Source organism: Scylla paramamosain, chromosome 8, assembly GCF_035594125.1.
Source record: "Scylla paramamosain isolate STU-SP2022 chromosome 8, ASM3559412v1, whole genome shotgun sequence".
Taxonomy (NCBI): Eukaryota; Metazoa; Arthropoda; class Malacostraca; order Decapoda; family Portunidae; genus Scylla; species Scylla paramamosain.
The window spans coordinates 11,354,562-11,376,970 of record NC_087158.1 but is presented as its reverse complement, the minus strand read 5'-3'; the positions used below and the strand labels follow the sequence as shown (position 1 = coordinate 11,376,970).

The 22,409-nt window shown below is 38.9% G+C and overlaps 2 protein-coding genes across 2 annotated transcripts in view; one reads left to right on the top strand and one right to left on the bottom strand.

Annotated features, from left to right (window-relative positions):
* LOC135102786 (coronin-1C-A-like) overlaps nt 1-7,590 on the top strand; it is a 106,695-nt gene extending 99,105 nt beyond the window's left edge. Inside the window, exon 11 of the mRNA XM_064008302.1 lies at nt 7,561-7,590. Within this exon, the coding sequence (XP_063864372.1) occupies nt 7,561-7,575 (15 nt within the window). The 3' untranslated portion in view covers nt 7,576-7,590. The remainder of the gene's footprint in view (nt 1-7,560) is intronic.
* Nucleotides 7,591-10,115: 2,525 nt separating this feature from the next.
* Nucleotides 10,116-22,409, bottom strand: part of LOC135102525 (exonuclease 1-like) — a 116,221-nt gene continuing 103,927 nt past the window's right edge. The window contains exon 11 of the mRNA XM_064007805.1: nt 10,116-10,371. Within this exon, the coding sequence (XP_063863875.1) occupies nt 10,332-10,371 (40 nt within the window). The 3' untranslated portion in view covers nt 10,116-10,331. The remainder of the gene's footprint in view (nt 10,372-22,409) is intronic.

Here is a 22,409-nt window from a genome sequence, read left to right as displayed (position 1 = left end):
TATGCCTACTGCATTTGAGCACCCATTTACCACACAGTTTTCCTTTTTCTCACGCAGGCCTGCACAGTGCCAGTTGCTTTTACTGACTTGCTTTTTAGTGTGGTCATGGTCTTCACACTTGTAAAGAAATTGTCAAAGCACAAATGATATACCTGTTGGTTGTGATGTTGAAGTGTTTCAGCAAATCTTTGACAACACTTTCTAACCCTGACTGGCCTTCTTTATTCTTACTCTTACCTTGGTAAAAATCAAACCATACTAAGTATCCTACTGTTGTTGCTTCACACCAAATTTTAAACCCAAATCAAACTGGTTTACCCTGAATGAACTGCTTACAACCATGTTTGCCAAAATATTCACACATGTATTCATCAACACTATAGAATTCTTCCAGTGGGGCATCCTGCAGAAACTTTTTCCCTAGGTACTCCAAGAGTGGTCTTACTTTAGTGAATTTGTCACCTTTGTCTAACTGGGTATTGTCAGCTAAATGAAGGTGTGTAAATATTGCTTCAAATCTATCCCTTCTCATGGTGTTGGTTACCAGGCTATGATGTGTATCTGCTGAGTTTTCCCAAAACATTCTCCTCCTAGGAAGAGACAAATAGCCACTCAGAATCAGTACTCCTAAGACACATTTAATTTCCTCAGCTGTAATGTTCAAATCTAGGTTATTTTGGAATGCATATCTATTACTTTCCCTCACAATGATGCTGATTAGTATCTCATCAAAAAATAATTCAAAATATTGAGATTGGCTGAGCTTCTTTGATTTCAGGTCATCACTATCATGATCATTTAAAAAAAAACTGGTATTTTGCTAGCTGTCTATTTTTCTACTTTCTTTCAGTCATACCTCTTGCCTTTTTCTTTTCTGTTCAGACTGTTCATCATCACTACTATTTTCATCATCCATAACAGCTGGAGCACAGAGCATACTTTCAGGCAAATTGTTTATAGTTCCTCCCACATCTTCCTCACCAGAATCCTCATCAGTTAGTAGGCAGTCAGGAGGCAAAATTGGGATAATCACATCTTCTTCAGAGGGATCTTCTTCTGTCAAACTTATTAGGTCAGTTAGGCTGTTTGTTTTACTTGACCTGCTGTAGAACATCCTTGCTATGATACCACTAAAAATATAAATAAAATATAAGTAGTTTTAGTTTACATGAATTTTATATGATAGGCTAATGTAGTAGGCCAAATGTTTCCATAAACATAAAGCATGTAATTTGTTTCATATTATTCATAAACATAACAACAACCAGGAAAACAAACTATTCAGATATTTCCTAATATAGGGTTTTATCTGCCTGGTGACCTACATGTAGGACACCATAATATACACATATATTTTTCCAAATTATTTAACTATAACAACTTTAAAACTGAAACATATGCAAGATACATTCTGTAGGAGTAACATAATGCAAAAAAATTTAGATATATGTAATTGAAAAGTACTACAAATTCTTACCTGCATGAGGCTGCCATGATGGAAAAATGAAATCAGAAAATTCATCAACTTCGAAAATGAATATGGCACACACTCTCACAATGAGATCTCAAGGAATACTGGTAGTTCTAATACTGCAGAATCAGGGAGTGTTGTAATATCAACAATATTTATTTCCTATTAAAAGAAAATACTCCCATGAGTGGACTATATGTATGACAATAGACATATATGGGTTAACCTCCTGCTGGCCCCTGTCGTTGTGGTACCTCCTTTCCACCAGCTAAGTCCTCCGTGGTGGGTCATGGTATGGGGGCAGCAGTCCACAGCTCCCTCTGTCTGGTGCGCTGACTGACAGTAGGACAGTGCCGTTCCTCAGTGCTCACCATGCAATCGTGGGCTGCTGTTCCTTTCGCTACTCAGGCGTCACCCTAAGCTGGTAGACTGTAAAAACCAGAGTGACTTAGGTGACAAAGTTAGGTTTCCTCAGTCATCCTTCCTGCGTGGTTCACGTCAACCAACCCAGAGTATTCTAAGTGGTATAACTCCCTTAGGGTAATCCCACTGGGCAGAGGATAATGAAAATTAGCCTTCTCCAAGTCTGTTTATTGCTCTAAAGCTTGTACATTATATTTGGCAGGGAAAAACACGTGACTTAAGATAAACATGTATACAATTAAACTTTATTTCAACACCTATACAACACAAATTATAACTGCAAATGCCCAATGAAATGTTCTAGTTACCCAGTGATACAAAAATACACAACTCCAAAATAAACAAGACAAAATAAAATAATGATATCAAGCAAAAGAAAAACCATATATGCTTCTTCTTTAAACCCCATGCTCTCCCCCAAACTCCATCATCTTACTCCTATGAACATGGGTAACCCATGTAGACGCCCAGCGTAACAATATTGTGTGTGTGTGTGTGTGTGTGTGCATATTTTTATATTGTTACCTATTTTTATTTTTACAATATTGAGTAAAGTTTGTCCTTCTTGAAAACCAAATTTACAGTACTATATGCCAGCATACAAGTTGGTCCAGTGCATAAGTTGACACCAAAAATAAGGCAGCACCACTTCCCCAGCCCTATTGTATGGAAAGAAAAAAACTACAGCATCTCAATCTCATAAATATAGAGTAGGTTAACAAATGTTTACTGCACAAGTCCAACAGCTGGCTGCTTGGTACTGATGGCACCAGTAGCACACTGATCAGATGTTATAAATAGCAGCTTTACTGGGCTTTTTTTTTCTACTACTGTAATATAATCCCTATGGTAAATGATTTGCCAAACATGAGTTCCAGTAGGAAATAAACATGGTGACCTGCAGGAATTACAGTAAGTGGTGTAAGTGTTCAACTGCTGTGAATGGTAAGTTTGCAAGCTGTTACATTTTTTTTACTTTACCCTTTTTTAATGTGTCTCCTTGGTGTGTAGTATAGTGTATTTTTTTGTTTTTTTTTATGAAAGAGGGAATCTGGCCAAGGGAATAAAAAGCTTAAAAAGGCCACTGAAGATGCCAGTCCCTAAAGAGTTCAAAGGAATATCTATAAATTATGAAGAGAAATGCCTTGAAACCTCCCTTTTATACAGTGTAGTGCATACATATTTGAAGAGTACGATAGTGTAGTGTGGTGTGGTTTAATGTGTGTGTGTGTGTGTAATTCTTAATAGTCTTGACCTTGATCTCTCCTGACTACCAGCTGTTAAGGCCTTCTTACATAAATAAGGTGATCTTAGTTACATGACTGCAGTAATGCAATTATAAGAAGTTAATGGAGGTGTTCTTATGCAGTCACTCCATTTTCTCAGTTGCATGAGTGTGTGACTCAAGAATGCCCTCAAGTAACTTTTTTTTTTATGTAAGAAGAGACTCTGGCCTAGGGCAACAGAAAAGCCATAAAAAGACCCACTGAAGGTTCCAGTCATGAAAGAGCAGTCAAAAGAATTGTCCCAAATTTGATAAATGTCTTGAAAGTCAACGGTAGGAGGAAATACATAAACAGGCAGGGAGTTTCAGAGTTTACCTGTAAAAAGGATGAAAGATTGAGAATACTCGTACTTGTTAACTGCTACATTAGGGAGGTGAACAAAATAGGGATGAGAGAAGGTAGAAAATCTTGTGCAGCAAGGCAACAGGAGGAGGGAAGGAATGCAGTTAGAAAGATCTGAATAGCAATTAGCATAATGTAGCAAAAGAAGATAGCAAGAGATGCAACATTCCACTGAGTGACTGAGAATTGACAAAACAAAATACTTTTGACTTTACTCTATTCAAAAGAGAAGTATGAGTGAATCTCCCCATACATGGGAAGCACAACATTCCAGTGAAGAGAGACAATCAGATGATGAGACAAAATACTTTTGACTCCACTCTGTTCAAAAGGGAAGTATGAGTGGAACCCCCATATACATGAAGAATACTCCATTTGTGGATGGATAAGGTCCATGTACAGAGTTAGCAGCTGGGGGGGTCAAGAAAAACTGGCAGACAACAACTCAGAATGCTCAACTTCATAGAAGCTGTTTTAGCTCAAGATGAGATGTGAAATTTCCAGTTTAGATACTAGTAAATAACAGACTGAGATGCTCAGTGTTGAAGAAAGGGACAGTTAGGTATCATTTGAAAAAGGGGATAGTTATCTAGAAGGTTGTGTCAAGTTCAGAGGAACTGGGTTTTGAGACATTGAACAATTAAACATTTTAGGAAGATCAGAAGTCAGGTGTTGTGTAGTTTCTTTACCCGAGTTATTTAATTCCCGAAGGGTTGGACATTTAGGAAGACATGGAAAAGTGCAGTGGTATCATCAGAGGAGTGGGTGGGGCAGTAAGTTTAGTATAGATGATTATCAATGAATAATAGAAAGTGGGTGACAGGACAGAATCTTCTGGAAACCACTGTTAATTGACTTAAAAGAAGAACGGTGACTGTCTACCTCAACAGTAATAGAATGGTCAAAAAGGAAACTTGAGATGAAGTTACTGAGAGAAGGATAGGTGCTATAGAAGGAAAGTTTGGAAATTAAAGTTTTATGCCAGACTGTGTCAAATGCTTTTGATATTTGTAAGGTGACCACAAAAGTTTCACCAAAATCTTGAAAAGAGGATGATCAAGACTCAGTAAGAAAAGTCAGACCACCACAACAAAAAATTGATAGTGGCAATTTGATATAAGGTTGTTAAATGATTGTTGTTTAAGAATTGTCTTGTTGAAGATGGATTAAAAACTTTAGAAAGGCAGGAAATTTAAGTAACAGGATGATAGTTTGAGGGGTGTATAAGGTTCATCCTTTGTAGGAATAGGCTGAATGTAGGGAAATTTTCAGCAGGAAGGAAAGGTACAGTGCTTGACACTGAATTAGTCCACTCTGGGTGAGATGGACTAATTCAGTGTCAAATTTTGCTTCACCCTTAGAAGGGACCTTGGTAACCGATGCATTATGCTACCTACAAAGGATAGGAGTTTTTGTGCTCACCACCAAGCAAGTCTTGTTAGTATTCTGTTCCATGCTTTGTTCCACTTGTGGCCCCTCTCAGCCTGCACTGCTGACCCACTGAGCCCTATATTGTTGATATGGGCAAGAAAAAGGATAAAGTGCACAAACTATTGCTCTTAATGAATCCAGTCTGCAAATAAAGGCATTCTTGGAATATGTCACCATGTACTCAAGGAGTGTCTGACATTGGATTGCCATGTGGTTCTTATCCACAAGAAGAGACCCAACAAGGACAAGGCAGATATCTGCTCCTAGACTATTGTAAAGCATGAATTAGAATCTAATCCACACATGACAGCAGGGAAAGTAGAAAAAGCAACTCATACATATTTGGTGAATGTTTTGCGAGAACCATTAACAGGCACATCAACAGACACATCACAGAGCTGCCCTGTGAAGAGGTCCCCTCTGACCCTTAAGCAGAAGATGAACATAGTTACTTCTGCAGAAAAATCTATTGTGTGGGATGTCAACAAGTGGCTAGGAGTACTGTTGAATGATGAATCCATCTTTACTGTCACAAACAATAGTGGTGGAAATGTGTACATAACATCAACCCACTGCTCCCCCTTAAATTTAAGCAACTATTAAGCACACTGGCAAGACCATTAACCCCCATTCCTTTTACATTTAAGCAACTGTTAAGCACACTGGTAAGACAACATTTGATTGGGCTTTGCTTGGCAGACTCAGAAATTCCTTCTACTATACCACTCTGTGCAGGCAGCATAATGGATTAGCGTGATTTAAGTTCCTCTTAAGAGTGAAGCAAAATTTGATACTGAATTAATCAGCCTCACCCTGGGTGGATCAAGTCAATGTTGAGTACTGTAGATGATAGACAGAGTTGGAAGAGTTTGACCAGGCAGGGGGTGAGCATGGGGACACAGTAACACTCCATAAGTTAAGGTCAGCAATGTTATGAAAAACATTGTGAAGGATCTTAATGGGTAGCATGAAATACTCAGAAGATTAAGGAGAGGGAAGAACAAGACCTGAATCATCCAGAGTAAAGTCTTTAGCAAAGGTCTGAGAGAAGAGTTAAGCTTTAGAGATGGATGAGATGGCAGTGATGTCAAGTTGAAATAGAGGGAAAAATTAATAAAAGCTGTGAGAGATACTTCTGGCTAGGTATCAGAAGTCACAAGGGGAGTTATATCTAGAAAGGTTGTGACATTTTCTATTAATGAAGGAGTTTTTGGCTAGTTGAAGAACAGACTTAGCATAATTTTGGGCAGAAATCTAAAGTATGTGAGTTTCAGATGTAAGGCTCAGGTACATTTGTGGGCCACCTCTCTATCATGTATAGCATGACAACAAGCCAAGTTAAACCAAGGTTTGGAAGATTTAGGGTGGGAGGAAGAGTGAGGAATGTACACCTTCATGCCAGATTCTATCACCTCAATCATGCACTCAATGCAGAGATGGGTCCCTGATACATAAGCAGTACATTTGGCACATCTCACATGTTATCAGCTAGCATGCACATTATTTTGACATTGTATGCACTATGGAAAAGCTGCTTGATAAAAATCACTAATACAGTAAAACCTCCCTAAACCGAATCTGAATAAGCCGAACATCGGGTAACCTGAACACTCTTATTAACTCCTCAGCCAGTCTGCTCAGCTCCACTTCATCCCAATCACACCAGAGCCACCAGCCAACATCTTTGACTCAGACTCTGAGTGACAAGCAAAAGTAGTATAGAGCATAATGTTATGCTAGCTCTTATGTGACCACTGTGTTGTGTACAGTTAAGCGAGTTCTTAAGTGAACACTAAGTGTGTAGTTGCATAATGTTAAGTGAACTCTTAAGTGACCAGTTAGTGCAGTGTACAGTGTGTAATAACAAAATATGCTGTAAATATCTATCTTATGATGTGCTAACAAATATGCTGTAAATAACAATAAGCAATACTTACTTAAGTACATATTTATGTACTTAGAAACCAGCCAAAAATGTCTGTTGTCGGATAAACCAAACTTTCGGATAAACCGTCAGCTACCTTGCCCCATATAGTTCAGTTTATGGAGGTTTTATTGTAAGTGGCAACAATAGAGTTCTCAACAATTGCCTTGACTAACAAAAATGGTTGGTTTTAATTGTACATGTATTACCTCCATCCTTACCCTCTCTGCAGCTTTGAGTTACACAATTTGCAGTTACTAAGGAACTGTAGCATTGATTTATATGACATATAATCATCAGTGGTCCTATGCACATATTTCAGGGAAATTCATGTCTTGTTTTCTTCATATAGTTGGTAAGGAATGTTTTCTTCACAGTGTGGCCACAATAGGTTTATTCATAGTTGATGCAGGAGAAACGAAAAGGTGATGTCTTTCAAAACTGAAAGGTGGTGATGTGTTTCAGAAGTGAAATGTAGTTTACATATTTCAGATGCAGTCACTCAAGGTTTCTTGGTGACTTAATGTCAAGGACTGTCTGTGAACCTGTCAGGGTCGTTCCAAAAGTAATGCCTCCCATTTTTTTTTTATTCTGCCCCAAGGGATCTGAGGAGATTGCTCATGACACTGTTATGATGACTGATCTTTTGCACTCATAACCTGAAATTTTTATCTCTGTTGCAGATATTGATGATATGACAATCTGAGAAAGCAACCCCTGTCATGAACATGTATCAAAAGCAGAGATGCATCACTGAATTCCTCCACGCAGAAGTTGGACCAGCCGACATTTACTTCGGAATTGACGAACCCATCTCTTCTATGCTGACATCAACTGTCTCGTCTCCATAAACGTTTACCAGGCGCCGGTAAATGTTGGCTGGTCCAACTTCTTCTGCTGGGAGGAATTCAATAGCGCATCTCTGCTTCTGACACACATCCATGACAGGGCTTTCTTTCTTAGACTGTCATACCATCAATATCTGCAACAGAGAGACAAAAATTTCAGGTTATGAGTGCAAAAGTTCAGTCATCATGACAGTGTCAAAAGCAATCTCCTTGGATCCCTTAGAGCATAGTAAAAAACACAGGAGGCATTACTTTTCGAATAATTCTCATATTTTCCTTAGCTATCAGAAAAATTACATCAGCAGGTGAACTGAGGGAGACAGCCAGTGTGTCATCAGGTAAGAAATTCTTTACTAGGCACTTTTTTTTGTTTCCTTCCTATTTTGAAGTACAAAACCTCTAAATCCTGGTCACTTTTAGGGGGAGCAGCCTGAACACAATGTCGTCAATTTTATTAAGACTACATAAACTGCATGCTTGACGTGCACATTGGCCACTGCCAAAATGTGGGATGATATCAAGTATATCTCACTTCATGTGTTTCACTTCAAATGTACACAAATACAACTCAAAAAGTATGGAATTTGCTGTTTCAATAGAGAGAATCTTTTTCTGATAATTACCTACTGCACTGCTAAAGCATGAGGTAAAGGAACATAGAAGGGCTTGATATTCTGTTTACTGTGTTGTAAATTTCAAATTCTGGTGAGAAAAGAAATATGTATCATCCTTCTCAAGACTGGTAGTTTCATTGTTTTCTATGGTAAATGAAAGAAAAAAAAAAGAAAAAAAAAAGAAAAAAAAAAAAAAAAAAAAAAAAAAAAAATATATATATATATATATATATATATATATATATATATATATATATATATATATATATATATATATATATATATATATATATATATTACAACACTCTTTACTACATTATTATATAATGCTGTTAATACAGATGCAACTTTTTACTGATCTTTACATTCTTAGCCTCTTAAAAGAAATATTGGAACACAAGTACACATCTATTTTTTGTATAAACCAGGTTGCTTTCACTACAAAATGAGGTTAGCCAAAATAAAGCACCCTCCTAACACACACACACACACACACACACACACACACACACACACACACACACACACACACACAAAAAAAAAAGAAAAATAAATAAATAAAATAAATAAATAAATAAAAAAAAGTGCTTAGGAATGATCATAAAAACTATCTAATCACTCTATTAAGGCTCTCCCTATCAATATACCACACTATGGTTTCACACTGTAAACAACTACAATCTCTCTAATATACACATTGAAGGGACAGCTATGATAGAAGTCTCCACTTACATTTTTGCACTTTATTATTACCTATTTACCATAAAAGAATTACACTAAAACCTCCATGAATAAATCAGCATTCATCAAGTTAGAATTCCACAAGTCAGCAAGGTAACAAAATACTGAAGTCCCAAAAAGGGAACTTCTGCAAACATTTTCTTAAATTAAGTTATAACCTACTTTGTAATAATTACCACATAGGTTATGACATGACACCGAGAAAGGCTGCAGGTTCTGATTCTGGTCAAAGGTCAGGAACAACACCTCAGTCTTGGTCTCTTGTCCCAACAGCCACACAAACTTTGCTTACCTGCAGCAGCTTGGTTCAAGAGAAAAGGAATGGACTGATAACAAGGATAAGAGAAGAAATGAAGACCTGAGGAGACAAGTGGATAAATTTTAAAGACTGTATATAGCAAATGAAGATCAGATTATTGATTAACTTCTCAACAACAGTAATATTAAAACAGCAAAAGAATACAGGAAAATTATGATGATATTTGAGAGAAGTAAAAGAGCAGATCAGATTGTAAAAAGAAACAGTAAACAAGACTGCATCAGGGAGGTACTGTTGCAAAAGCTAAACCTGATCTTAAAACAGAACTAGAACAAGCAGCCCTTTGTAGTGTTGTGTCCTCAGAGGTACAGTAAGTGTAAGGGAAGGAATGGAATGGAACTGATGACCCTGAGCCCTATTATGCTGACTTAGAGCTTTTACTATACTATTACTTGTATATTATAATTAAAATGTCATACAACTATTAAAAAAAAAAAAAATATATATATATATATATATATATATATATATATATATATATATATATATATATATATATATATATATATATATATATATAAAATGCAGACACTTAGAGATAAATTCAAACAGAGAGAGAGAGAGAGAGAGAGAGAGAGAGAGAGAGAGAGAGAGAGAGAGAGAGAGAGAGAGAGAGAGAGAGAGAGAGAGAGAGAGAGAGAGAGAGAGAGAGAGAGAGAGAGAGAGAGAGAGAGAGAGAGAGAGAGAGAGAGAGAGAGAGAGAGAGAGAGAGAGAGAGAGAGAGAGAGAGAGAGAGAGAGAGAGAGAGAGAGAGAGAGAGAGAGAGAGAGAGAATGTTGGTCACCACAGAACTAAAGTTGCATACACTTGCTGTAAAATCTGGCAGCCAACACTATATTTGTGGATGACACATGAAACTGATGATCTTCCTCTCATGCAGGAGTAATTTCTTGATCACAATTTTGGTTACAGCTGTAAGAAACACCAAACCTTCATACCGCTGATGTAGGCAGCTGGAGTTTTCGTCCATCTCTGCAAAAATAAAATAAAAATAAAATAAATGAAAAGCAATGTATATACTGTATTTGGTTGTGCATTAGATGCACTTTTTTTTCTTGAAAAAAAGTATCTAATAATTACCATGTGTCTAATATGACCATAGTACAGGTGCCTAGGGCTGTATAACTAGGCTTATAGCTGTGGAACTAACGCAATAGTATACTAGGCACGAATATTGTTACTAATAATATTACTACTAATCACACACACACACACTCTCTCTCTCTCTCTCTCTCTCTCTCTCTCTCTCTCTCTCTCTCACATAATGGGGAGGGGAGGTGACAGGGAGGGAGGTTTGAGACAAGACAAAAGAGGGAGAGGAAAGGAAAAAAGGGGAGGAATGGACATAACCGAGGAAAGAGAGTACAGGGGGCAGGGAAGTGTAGGAAGGATGAAAGAGGAGGATGGGAGGGCAGGGAGAAAGTAGAAAGAATTTTTTTTTTTTATGTAGAAGGGACACTGGGCCCAGGGCAATAAAAATCCAGTAAAAAAAAGAAAAAAAAACCCACTGAGATGCCAGTCCCAGAAAAGGTCCAAAGCAGTGGTAAAAAATTTAAGGATAAGTGTCTTGAAACCTCCCTCTTGAAAGAATTCAAGTCATAGGAAGGTGGAAATACAGAAGCAGGCAGGGAGTTCCAGAGTTTACTAGAGAAAGGGATGAATGATTGAGAATACTGGTTAACTCTTGCATTAGAGAGGTGGACAGAATAGGGGTGAGAGAAAGAAGAAAGTCTTGTGCAGCAAGGCCATGGGAGGAGGGGAGGCATGCAGTTAGCAAGATCAGAAGAGCAGTTAGCATGAAAATAGCAGTAGAAGACAGCTAGAGATGCAACATTGTGGTGATGACAGAGAGGCTGAAGACAGTTAGTTAGAGGAGAGTTGATGAGACAAAAAGCTTTTGATTCCACCCTGTCTAGAAGAGTGGTATGAGTGGAATCCCCCCAGACATGTGAAATGCTGCATGAAATGTTTACTTCCTGAAGGGTTGGACATCTATGAAAAGACGTGGAAAAGTGCAGGGTGGTGTCATCAGCATAGGAGTGGATAGGACAAGGAGTTTAGTTTAGAAGGTCATTGATGAAAATAAGAAGAGAGTGGGTGACAGGACAGAACCCTGAGGAACACCACTGTTAATAGATTATGGAAAAGAACAGTGACCATCTACCACAGCAGCAATAGAACAGTCAGAAAGGAAACTTGAGATGAAGTTACAGAGAGAACGATAGAGGCCGTAGGAGGGAAGTTTGGAAATCAAAGTTTTATGCCTGACTCTATCAAAAGCTTTTGATATATCCAAGGCAACAACAAAAATTTCACCAAAATCTCTAAAAGAGGATGACCAAGACTCAGTAAGGAAAGCCAGATCACCATTAGACCAGCTTTGACAGAACCCATACTGGTGATCAGATAGAAAGTTGTGAAGAGATAGATGTTTAAGAATATTCCTATTGAGGATAGATTGAAAAACTTTAGATAGGCTGGCAATTAAAGCAATAGGATGGTAGTTTGAGGGATAAGAATGGTCACCCTTTTTAGGAATAGGCAAACTTCCAGCAAGAAGGAAAGGTAGATGTTGACAGACAGAGCTGAAAGAGTTTGACTAGGCAAGGTGCAAGCGTGGAGGCACAGTTTCAGAGAACAACAGGAGGGACCACATCAGGTCCATAAGCCTTCTGAGGGTTTAGGCCAGCGAGGGCATGGAAAACATCATTGCGAAAAATTTTAATAGGTGGCATGAAATAGTCAGAGGGCGGAGGAGAGGTAGGAACAAGCCCAGAATCATCCAAGGTGGAGTTTTTAGCAAAGGTTTGAGCGAAGAGATCAGCTTTAGAAATAGATGTGATAGCAGTGGTGCCATATGGTTGAAATAAAGGAGGGAAAGAAGAAGCAAAGTTATTGGAGATATTTTTGGCTAGATGCCAGAAGTCATGAGGGGAGTCAGATCTTGAAAGATTTTGACACTTTCTGTTAATGAAGGAGTTTTTGGTTAGTTGGAAAATGGACTTGGCATGGTTCCGGGCAGAAATATAAAGTGCATGAGATTCTGGTGATGGAAGGCTTAAGTACCTTTTATGTGCCACCTCTCTATCACGTATAGCATGAGAACAAGCTGTGTTAAACCAAGGTTTGGAAGGTTTAGATCAAGAAAAAGAGTGAGGAATGTATGCCTCCATGCCAGACACTATCATCCCTGTTATGTGCTCAGCACATAAAGATGGGTCTCTGACACAGCAGTAGTCATTCCAAGGAAAATCAGCTAAATACCTCCTCAGGTCCCCCCAACTAGCAGAAGCAAAATGTCAGAGGTACCTTCGCTTAGGGGGATACTGAGGAGGGATTGGAGTGATAGGACAACATACAGATATGAGATTGTGATCAGAGGAGCCCAACAGAGAAGAGAGAGTGACAGCATAAGCAGCAGGATCAGAGGTCAGGAAAACATCAAGAATGTTGGGCGTATCTCCAAGATGGTCAGGAATACGAGTAGGGTGTTGCACCAGTTGCTCTAGGTCATGGAGGATAGCAAAGTTGAAGACTAGTTCACCAGGATGGTCAGGGAAAGGGAGAGGAAAGCCAAAGCTGGTGGTGAACACTGAAGTCTCCAAGAATGGAGATCTCTGCAAAAGGGAAGAGAATCAGAATGTGCTCCACTTTGGAAGTTAAGTAGTCAAAGAATTTCTTATAGTCAGAGGAGTTAGGTGAGAGGTATACAGCACAGATAAATTCAGTTTAAGAGTGACTCAGAGTGTAGTTGTAACCAGATAGTGGAAAACTCAGAAGATTCAAGAGTGTGGGCACGAGAGCAGGTTAAGTCATTGCGCACATAAACGCAACATCCAGCTTTGGATCGAAAATGAGGACAGAGAAAGTAGGAGGGAACAGAAAAGGGGCTACTGTCAGTTGCCTCAGACACCTGAGTTTCAGTGAGGAAAAGAAGATGAGGTCTAATTTAGAAGAGGAGAGGTGGTGTTCTACAGATTGAAAATTAGATCTTAGACCGTGAATTTTGCAGAAGTTAATGAAGAAAAAGTGTCAAGACACTTAGGGTTGTTGTCAGAAGGGCACTCCAACCTGGGGACATTTGTGGTCCCCTCCCCAGATGGGGACTCCAAGGCTGGGGTAGGAGTCACCATGATAAGTTTGAAATTTTGAGTGAAGGGTGTGTGTGTTATTAGGGGCTTGTAGTTTTGTGTGGAGGAAGAGAGTTGTCTTTAGAGGGCAGGCTGTGACTGTCCCCTTGTGTTCTGAGACACAAAGGGAAACATTCAGTGAGGTCACAGCTGGGTTTAATAAGTTCACAGCACCCCCTGATCCAGTGCTTTAGACCTCACTGGGAGTAATTATCATTTCAGCAGGTGCCTACTGCCTCCTCCTCATAAGCAGCAGGGGTGAGAAGTGAGTGAAAAATTAGAGGGAGAGAGGATTTTTCTCTCTCTTAAACACACACACACACACACACACACACACACAGAGAGAGAGAGAGAGAGAGAGAGAGAGAGAGAGAGAGAGGGAGAGGGAGAGAGAGAGAGAGAGAGAGAGAGAGAGAGAGAGAGAGAGAGAGAGAGAGAGAGAGAGAGAGAGAGAGAGAGAGAGAGAGAGAGAGAGAGAGAGAGAGAGAGAGAGAGAGAGAGAGAATGCACATAGTCCTCCACAGGAACAGTGTACTACCTCACATCAGATGTGAGGACAAAACACACCCTCTTTTAGGGATGTTAGCAAAACTTTTGCTGCTGTTGCTTTAGGCATATCAAAAGCTTTTGATAGAGTCTGGCACAAATCTCTGATTCCCAAACTACCCTCCTATGGCTTCTATCCCTTTCTCTGTAACTTCATCTCAAGTTCCCTTTCTGACTGTTCTATTGCTGCTGTAGTAGATGGTCACTGTTCTTCTTCTAAGTCTATTAACAGTAGTGTTCCTCAATGACCTAAACCAAACTTCCTGTTCTATCTACTCCTCCAATGATGATACCACCCTCCACTTTTCCATGTCATTTTGTTGATGTCCAATCCTTCAGGACGTAAACAGGGAAACCACAGAATTCTGATCTCTCAAAAATTTCTGATTGGGGCAGAGCAAACTTAGTATTGTTCAATGCCTCAAAAATTCAATTCCTCCATCTATCAACTCAACACAACCTTCCAGATATCTATCCCCTCTTCTTAAATGACACTCAACTGTCCTCTCTTTTACACTGAACATCCTCGGTCTGTCCTTTACTTATAATTTAAACTGGAAACTTCAAATCTCATCTCATCTCTATTAAGTTAGGCATTCTGTGTCATCTCTGCCAGTTTTTTTCAACCCCCCCCAACAAGCTGCTAACTCTGTACAGGGACCTTATATGTCCATGTATGGAGTTTGCTTCACAAATATGGGGAAGGCAGAGGTTTCACTCATACCGCTCTTTTAGACGGTGGGGTCAGGGCTGGGATGGCTATTCTTCCCGTCAACACTCCTTCCAAGATTAGGACATAAAGAAAACAAGGGAGAACAGAACTCCACAATTATAATTAACAAAAACACAAACCCACAACCCAACAATAACAGAGATATCTGGCAATATCACTAAGAGTCCTGGAGAAGTCCTTGGAGGCCGGTGTCCTGGCAGCCATAGGAATCTCGCCTAGGCTGGCAGGAGTTGAACCAAGAACGAGTTGGGGCTGATGGCAGATGAGTGCCAGGTACTGAGGGCAGGTGAGATCAGCCCACAATCTTCACTGAAGCCTTCCAGAGTGGTAGAGGAGAACAGCTGAACGGAGGTGTAGTTGTGGCCAGTGGTGAGAGCTGTCTGTTGCCTGGTGTCTGCTGGCATCTCAATGTCAGCTGCTGCAGAGTTCCCCCTAACAAGGAGGGAGGGGGTGGTGACGAGGGCACTCGAGGTTTTGCTCTGAAGTGGTGATGCTGTATCATGAGGAGTCAGCAGCCCGAGTCCCTTCTGCTTGAGGATTCAAGAGGAGGAAGAGAAACCTTGGGCGAGACACTCTGCCCTTAACGTGGAGGAAGGATGATCATTCCTCTCCTTACCACAGTAGTTAAAGAGGTGCTTGGATGATTGGCGATTCCCTCACAGGTGGAATCAAAATCTTTTTGTCTTAACTCCTCTCCTCTAAATGTCTTCAGCCTCTTCTCATCACCCCAATATTGCATCTCTTGCTATCTTCTACTGCTATTTTCATGCTAACTGCATGCCTCCCCTCCTCCTGGGGCCTTGCTGCACAAAACTTTTTTCCTTCTCTCACCCCTATTCTGTCCACCTTTACTGCAAGAGTTGACCAGTATTCTCAGTCATTCATCCCTTTCTCTGGTAAACCCTGGAACTCCCTACCTACTTCTATATTTTCTCCTTCTTATGACTTGAACTCTTTCAAAAGGGAGGTTTCAAGACACTTGTCTTTTTTTTTTTTTATCTGACATCTCTGTGGAAACTGGCATTAAGTAGGGCTTTCTATTAAAATTTTTTGTTGCCCTTGGCCAATGGCCCTCTTACATGACACACACACACACACACACACACACACACACACAGTGATGGCGATGACAATTATCAATACACCTCCACCTCCTTTATCAATCCTGTCTCTTCTCCATATATTGTAGTTATTGTTAATGACTATCTGGTTTTCTTCTTTCTGCTTTGTTTCTGTTAAACATACCAAATTTGGATTTTTCTTTTTTTAAATAGTCTTGTAATTCCAGTTTTCTGTGTATCAATCTGCCTCTGTTGGTATACATCACATTTAGTCCTTCATTTTTACTGTTTTTCTCTATTTTATTTTCTTGTATTTGTGTATTTACCTAATTATGGTTTACAGGAGGGGAGTAATCTCATAGTATCTCGTCTCTATCCAGTTTGGTCTTAAAACCATGGACAGTTTCGGCATTGACAATGTCTTCACTGAGTTCCTTCCATTTGTTCACACTTCTGTGAGGAAAACTATACTTCTTGATGTCTCTTCTATAGTTAACTTTCTTAAACTTTTTACTGTGTCCTCTTGCACTCTGTGTGTCTCAGTTTATAAAACATTTCCAACATTCTTAATCTCTCTTCATAGGTCAACTTACTCAACTATGGAACCATCTTAGTGACTGTTCTTTGTACTCTTTCCAATTTTATAATATTCCTCCTTGTAAAAGGAGACCACACCACTGCCACATATTCCAAGAGAAGTGGGATGAATTTCTTAAAATATATAAAGGTGAAAAAAGTTTGTGCCTAAAAAGCAGACAGTAATAGCTGGTAAAAAAGAATGGTTTAATAAAAGATGCAAAGCAGCAAGAAGGACAAAAGAGGATACATGGAAAAAATGGAGGAAAAGTAAAAGAATTAACCTATGGAATAATTACAAACAAGCAAGAAATGATTATGTCAAGATCCTGAGGGACAAACAAAGACAGTTTGAAAAAGATATAATAGACAGGTATAAACATGAGCCCAAACTCTTCTATAGATATGTGAATGGTAAACAGAAAAGCAAAGTGAGTATAGGAAAGCTAATGGTAGATGGAGTGGTTTATGAAGACCTGAAAGAAATGGCAGAAGTGATAAATAAGAGCTTTAAGGAAGTTTTTACAAAGGAAAAGGAATTTATAAGGCCATTGTGCACACCTGAAAATGGATAAATAGAGGAATTTCAAGTAACAAAAGAGGAAATTGATGAAATCATCAAAATGTTAGATGTGAGAAAGGCCACAAGACCGGGTGGAGTGCGGAATGGGTAATAAAAGAATGCACTAACCAGCATAATGATAAATTACATACCATCATATGTATCCCTTATTAATGAAGGAATAGTTCCACAGGATTGAAAAAGGGCAAACATCGTACCCATTTTTAAAGGAGGCACACAAGACCCACTAAATTACAGACCAGTTTTGCTGACGAGTGTGGTTGCAAAAAATATGTGAAAGGATAATAAAGAACAAATGGACCAAGTTTTTGGAAGATAAGGACATTCTCACAACTTATTATGTTATTATTCAAGAGTGACTGATATCATACAGGAGAGACATGGTTGGGCAGACTGTATTTATCTAGATTTAAGAAAAGCTTTTGATAAAGTGCCACATAATAGACTGCTGTGGAAGCTAGAAAAGATAGGTGGTATAAATGAAAAGATGCTGAAATGGATGGACGATTTCCTTAAAAACAGAGATTTGCGAACAATAATTAGGGACAAGACATCAGAGTGGAGCCCAGTATTAAGCGGGGTCCCCCAAGGGTCAGTGTTGGCACCAATAATGTTCATGGTGTATATAAATGATGTGGTGGAGAATGTATCCAGCTATGTGAGTCTTTTTGCTGACAATGCAAAACTTATGAGAAGAGTGAAGGGAACAGAAGATTGTGAAGAATTACAAAGAGATATAGACAAGGTGTGGGAGTGGAGGAACAGATGGCAAATGGAATTTAACTCTGGTAAGTGTAAAAAGATGGAATTTGGAAAAAGTAACAGGTGTAGCTATAACTATAAGATGGGGAATGAAACAATAAAAAGACAAAAAATGAAAAAGATCTGGGAGTGATTTTCTCAGAGAATTTATCACCAGAAAATATATTAACAAGATAACAGGTGAAACTCTCAGCCTACTAAGAAATATATATATAAGAGTTGCCTTTGCTTATCTGGATGTAGAAATGATGTGGAAAATAATCACCGAAATGATAGATCCAAGATTAGAATACACAGCGGTTATTTGGTCACCACATGAAAAAAAGCACATAAAAAAGTTGGAAGGAATACAGAGAGCAGCAACAAAGATGATAACACAATTGCAAGACTTGTCATATGAGGAGTGACTAGCTAAAGTGCAACTCCCAACCTTAGAAAAGAGATGAGAGAGAGGTGACTTGATTGCATTGTACAGATTGCTGAGTGGGATGGAAAAACTAGATACGGAACATCTCTTTATAATGAACGAAAGAGAAACAAGAGGACATGGAAGAAAACTAAAAGTAACCACCTGCAGAAGGGGCATAAAGAAGTTTAGCTTCCCTCATATAAGCATAGAAGCATGGAATGGACTGGAATGGGAAGTGGTGCGTACTACAATTATTTATGACTAAGGAAAAGTTGGATAAAAACAGTTATGGAGATGGGACAGTATGAGCTTAGCTCCTCTCCTGTATGTCACAACTAGGTAAATACACACACACACACACACACACACACACACACACACACACACACACACACACACACACACACACACACACACACACACACACACACACGTCATCGTCGAGTAAACAAGCAATGATGTTTTCCATGCCCTCGCTGGCCTAAACCCTCGGAAGGCTTATGGACCTGATGGGGTCCCTCCTATTGTTCTCCGAAACTGTGCCTCCGTGCTTGCACCTAGCCTAGTCAAACTCTTTCAGCTCTGTCTGTCAACATCTACCTTTCCTTCTTGCTGGAAGTTTGCCTACATTCAACCTGTTCCTAAAAAGGGTGACTGTTCTAATCCCTCAAACTACCGTCCTATTGCTTTAATTTCCTGCCTATCTAAAGTTTTTGAATCTATCCTCAACAGGAAGATTCTTAAACATCTATCACTTCACAACCTTCTATCTGATCGCCAGTATGGGTTCCGTCAAGGCCGCTCTACTGGTGATCTTCTGGCTTTCCTTACTGAGTCTTGGTCATCCTATTTTAGAGATTTTGGTGAAACTTTTGCTGTTGCCTTGGACATATCAAAAGCTTTTGATAGAGTCTGGCACAAAGCTTTGATTTCCAAACTACCCTCCTACGGTTTCTATCCTTCTCTCTGTAACTTCATCTCAAGTTTCCTTTCTGACCGTTCTATTGCTGCTGTGGTAGACGGTCACTGTTCTTCTCCTAAATCTATTAACAGTGGTGTTCCTCAGGGTTCTGTCCTGTCACCCACTCTCTTCTTATTATTCATTAATGATCTTCTAAACCAAACTTCTTGTCCTATCCACTCCTACGCTGATGATACCACCCTGCACTTTTCCACGTCTTTTCATAGACATCCAACCCTTCAGGAGGTAAACATATCACACAGGGAAGCCACAGAATGCCTGACTTCTGATCTTTCTAAAATTTCTGATTGGAGCAGAGCAAACTTGGTATTGTTCAATGCCTCAAAAACTCAATTCCTCCATCTATCAACTCGACACAACCTTTCGGACAACTATCCCCTCTTCTTCAATGACACTCAACTGTCCCCCTCTTCTACACTGAACATCCTCGGTCTGTCCTTTACTTATAATCTGAACTGGAAACTTCACATCTCATCTCTAGCTAAAACAGCTTCTATGAAGTTAGGTGTTGTGAGACGTCTCCGCCAGTTTTTCTCACCCCCCCAGCTGCTAACTCTGTACAAGGGCCTTATCCGTCCATGTATGGAGTATGCTTCACATGTCTGGGGGGCTTCCACTCATACTGCTCTTCTAGACAGGGTGGAATCAAAAGCTTTTCGTCTCATCAACTCCTCTCCTCTAACTGACTGTCTTCAGCCTCTCTCTCACCGCCGCAATGTTGCATATCTAGCTGTCTTCTACCGCTATTTTCATGCTAACTGCTCTTCTGATCTCGCTAACTGCATGCCTCCCCTCCTTCCGCGGCCTCGCTGCACAAGACTTTCTTCTTTCTCTCACCCCTATTCTGTCCACCTCTCTAACGCAAGAGTTAACCAGTATTCTCAATCATTCATCCCTTTCTCTGGTAAACTCTGGATCTCCCTGCCTGCTTCTGTATTTCCACCTTCCTATGACTTAAATTCCTTCAAGAGGGAGGTTTCAAGACACTTATCCATCAATTTTTGACCACTGCTTTGACCCTTTTATGGGACTGGCATTTCAGTGGGCATTTTTTTTTATTAGATTTTTGTTGTCCTTGGCCAGTGTCCTTCCTACATAATAATAAAAAAAAAAAGAAAAAAAAAAAAAAACAGCGATCCAAGGTCCAGCAGAGAAAGGTTTTTGTTTGACCATAGCCACCACTAGGAGCAAAATTTAAGTAGTAACAGATGTAATAAAATGAGTAAAAGCTCCAGCAAGGCAGACGCCATAGGTGGGAATGGAGTCTTGCCAACGGGGTCACCATTCCCAGGATTTGAGGAAGATAATGAACTACATGATAAAATGCAAGGAAGGAAAGTAGCTTAGATGGAAGGGATGATCAGTGACCTCATTGAAAGAGTGAAAAAATAAAAAAAAAACAACATGACCTGGAAGAGAAAAACAAAGGATTGAAAACACTATGTGCTGATCTAAAAACAAAATTGAAGGAAAACAATGATATTGTTAAAAAACAGGAACATGAAGTGATATAAATGAAAAGTGAACATCAAATTTGGAGGAAGGAAAAAGAGGAAGAAAAAGTTAACTTTACAGAAATCATAGAAGCACAAAAGAAGGAAAAGACAGATTTAAGTAAGGAAATTGTGAAAGTGATCAAACAGAAGGAATCGATGGTAAGAGACACAGTGGACAAAAATAAATGTATTGTTATATATGGATTAAAAGAGGAAACAGAGCCGGTAAGATACAAGAGGGAAAGAGAACAAAAAAAGGTAACAGAGGACGTTGTAAGAAATATACATAGAGAAGGGGAGAACTGGATAAGTGAAACTGAGGAAATACATAGACTGGGGAAGTATATAGAAGGAGAAGAGCAACCACTGAAAATAAAATTTAGGGCACAAACAACAGCCATGGAAGTGATATTGAATGCATGGAAATTGGACAAGACAGAGCAATACAGGAAAGTTTGGATAAAGAGGGATATGAATGAGGACTCAAGGTAAGTGATCTAATAAAAGAAGCAAAGGTAAAAAATTTGAACAGAACAGAGGAAGAGAAAAGAAAGTTCTATTGGAAGGTAAAATACAAGAGGCTCAGGAAGTGGTATCTGACAAAAAAAGAATAGAAAATGTAAATAATGTATGGAAAAATAAAAAAGTGGACATTGGCATATACAAATATAAATGGTTTAATATCAACATTGCGAGAATTGAATAATTATATTAAGATAAAGCAGCCCAACAGCATGGGTATTACTGAAGTTAAACTAAATGAGACAACAGAAAATATAAGAATTGGTAATAGTAATTATAATGTGTGGATAAAACATAGAAATAATAAGAAAGGGGGAGGAGTCATGTTACTTACAAAGAAGAGTATAATAGTGGAAGAGGTTGAAACAGGAGAAGGAATGGCGTAAGTAATTAGAATTCAAACAAAAAGGAAAGGAGAAGGAAGAAGAGATTTTGCAGTGGCTTATATACCCCCAAAGATGAATGCATGGACACAAGAGGATTATAAATTATTGTTAAGAGATACCAGTAACTGTTTGGAGAAAATACTGGCAGAGAATAGAAAATGTAAATAATGTATGGAAAAATAAAAGTGGACAGTGGCATATAGAAATATAGATTATTTAATATCAATATTGTGAGAATTGAATAATTATATTAAGATAAAGCAGCCTGACATCATGGGTATTACTGAAGTTAAACTAAATGAGACAACAGAAAATATAAATTATTGTTGAGATACTAGTAACTGTTTGGAGAGAATACTGGCAGAGAGTAATAATATAACACTTATGGGTGACTTTAATTGCAAGGAGGTATGCTGGGAAGAGTGGACCATGGACGGGAAAGAAGAGTCATGGGGATATATGCTTCTAAATTTAGTAATGACAAATACTATGACCCAATGGATTGGAGAAAATACAAGATTTGGGGGTAATGAAGAGACATCTAGGCTAGACTTGGTGTTTACAAAAGAAATGGACATCATCGAAGGAATAAATTATCAGTGCCCACTAGGTAAAAGTGACCATCTGTTAATTGAATTCAGTATAGGCAGTGGTCCAATAGAAAATAGGAATTAAATTTACAAGAATGGGAGATATAATTACAGGAAAGCAGATTTTATCAGGTTGAGGGAATATTTTGCAGAGGCTAAATGGAAACAACTGTTCATGGCAGGCTGTACGCAGGAAAAGTGGGACATATTCATGGAAATTTATAATGAAGGGGT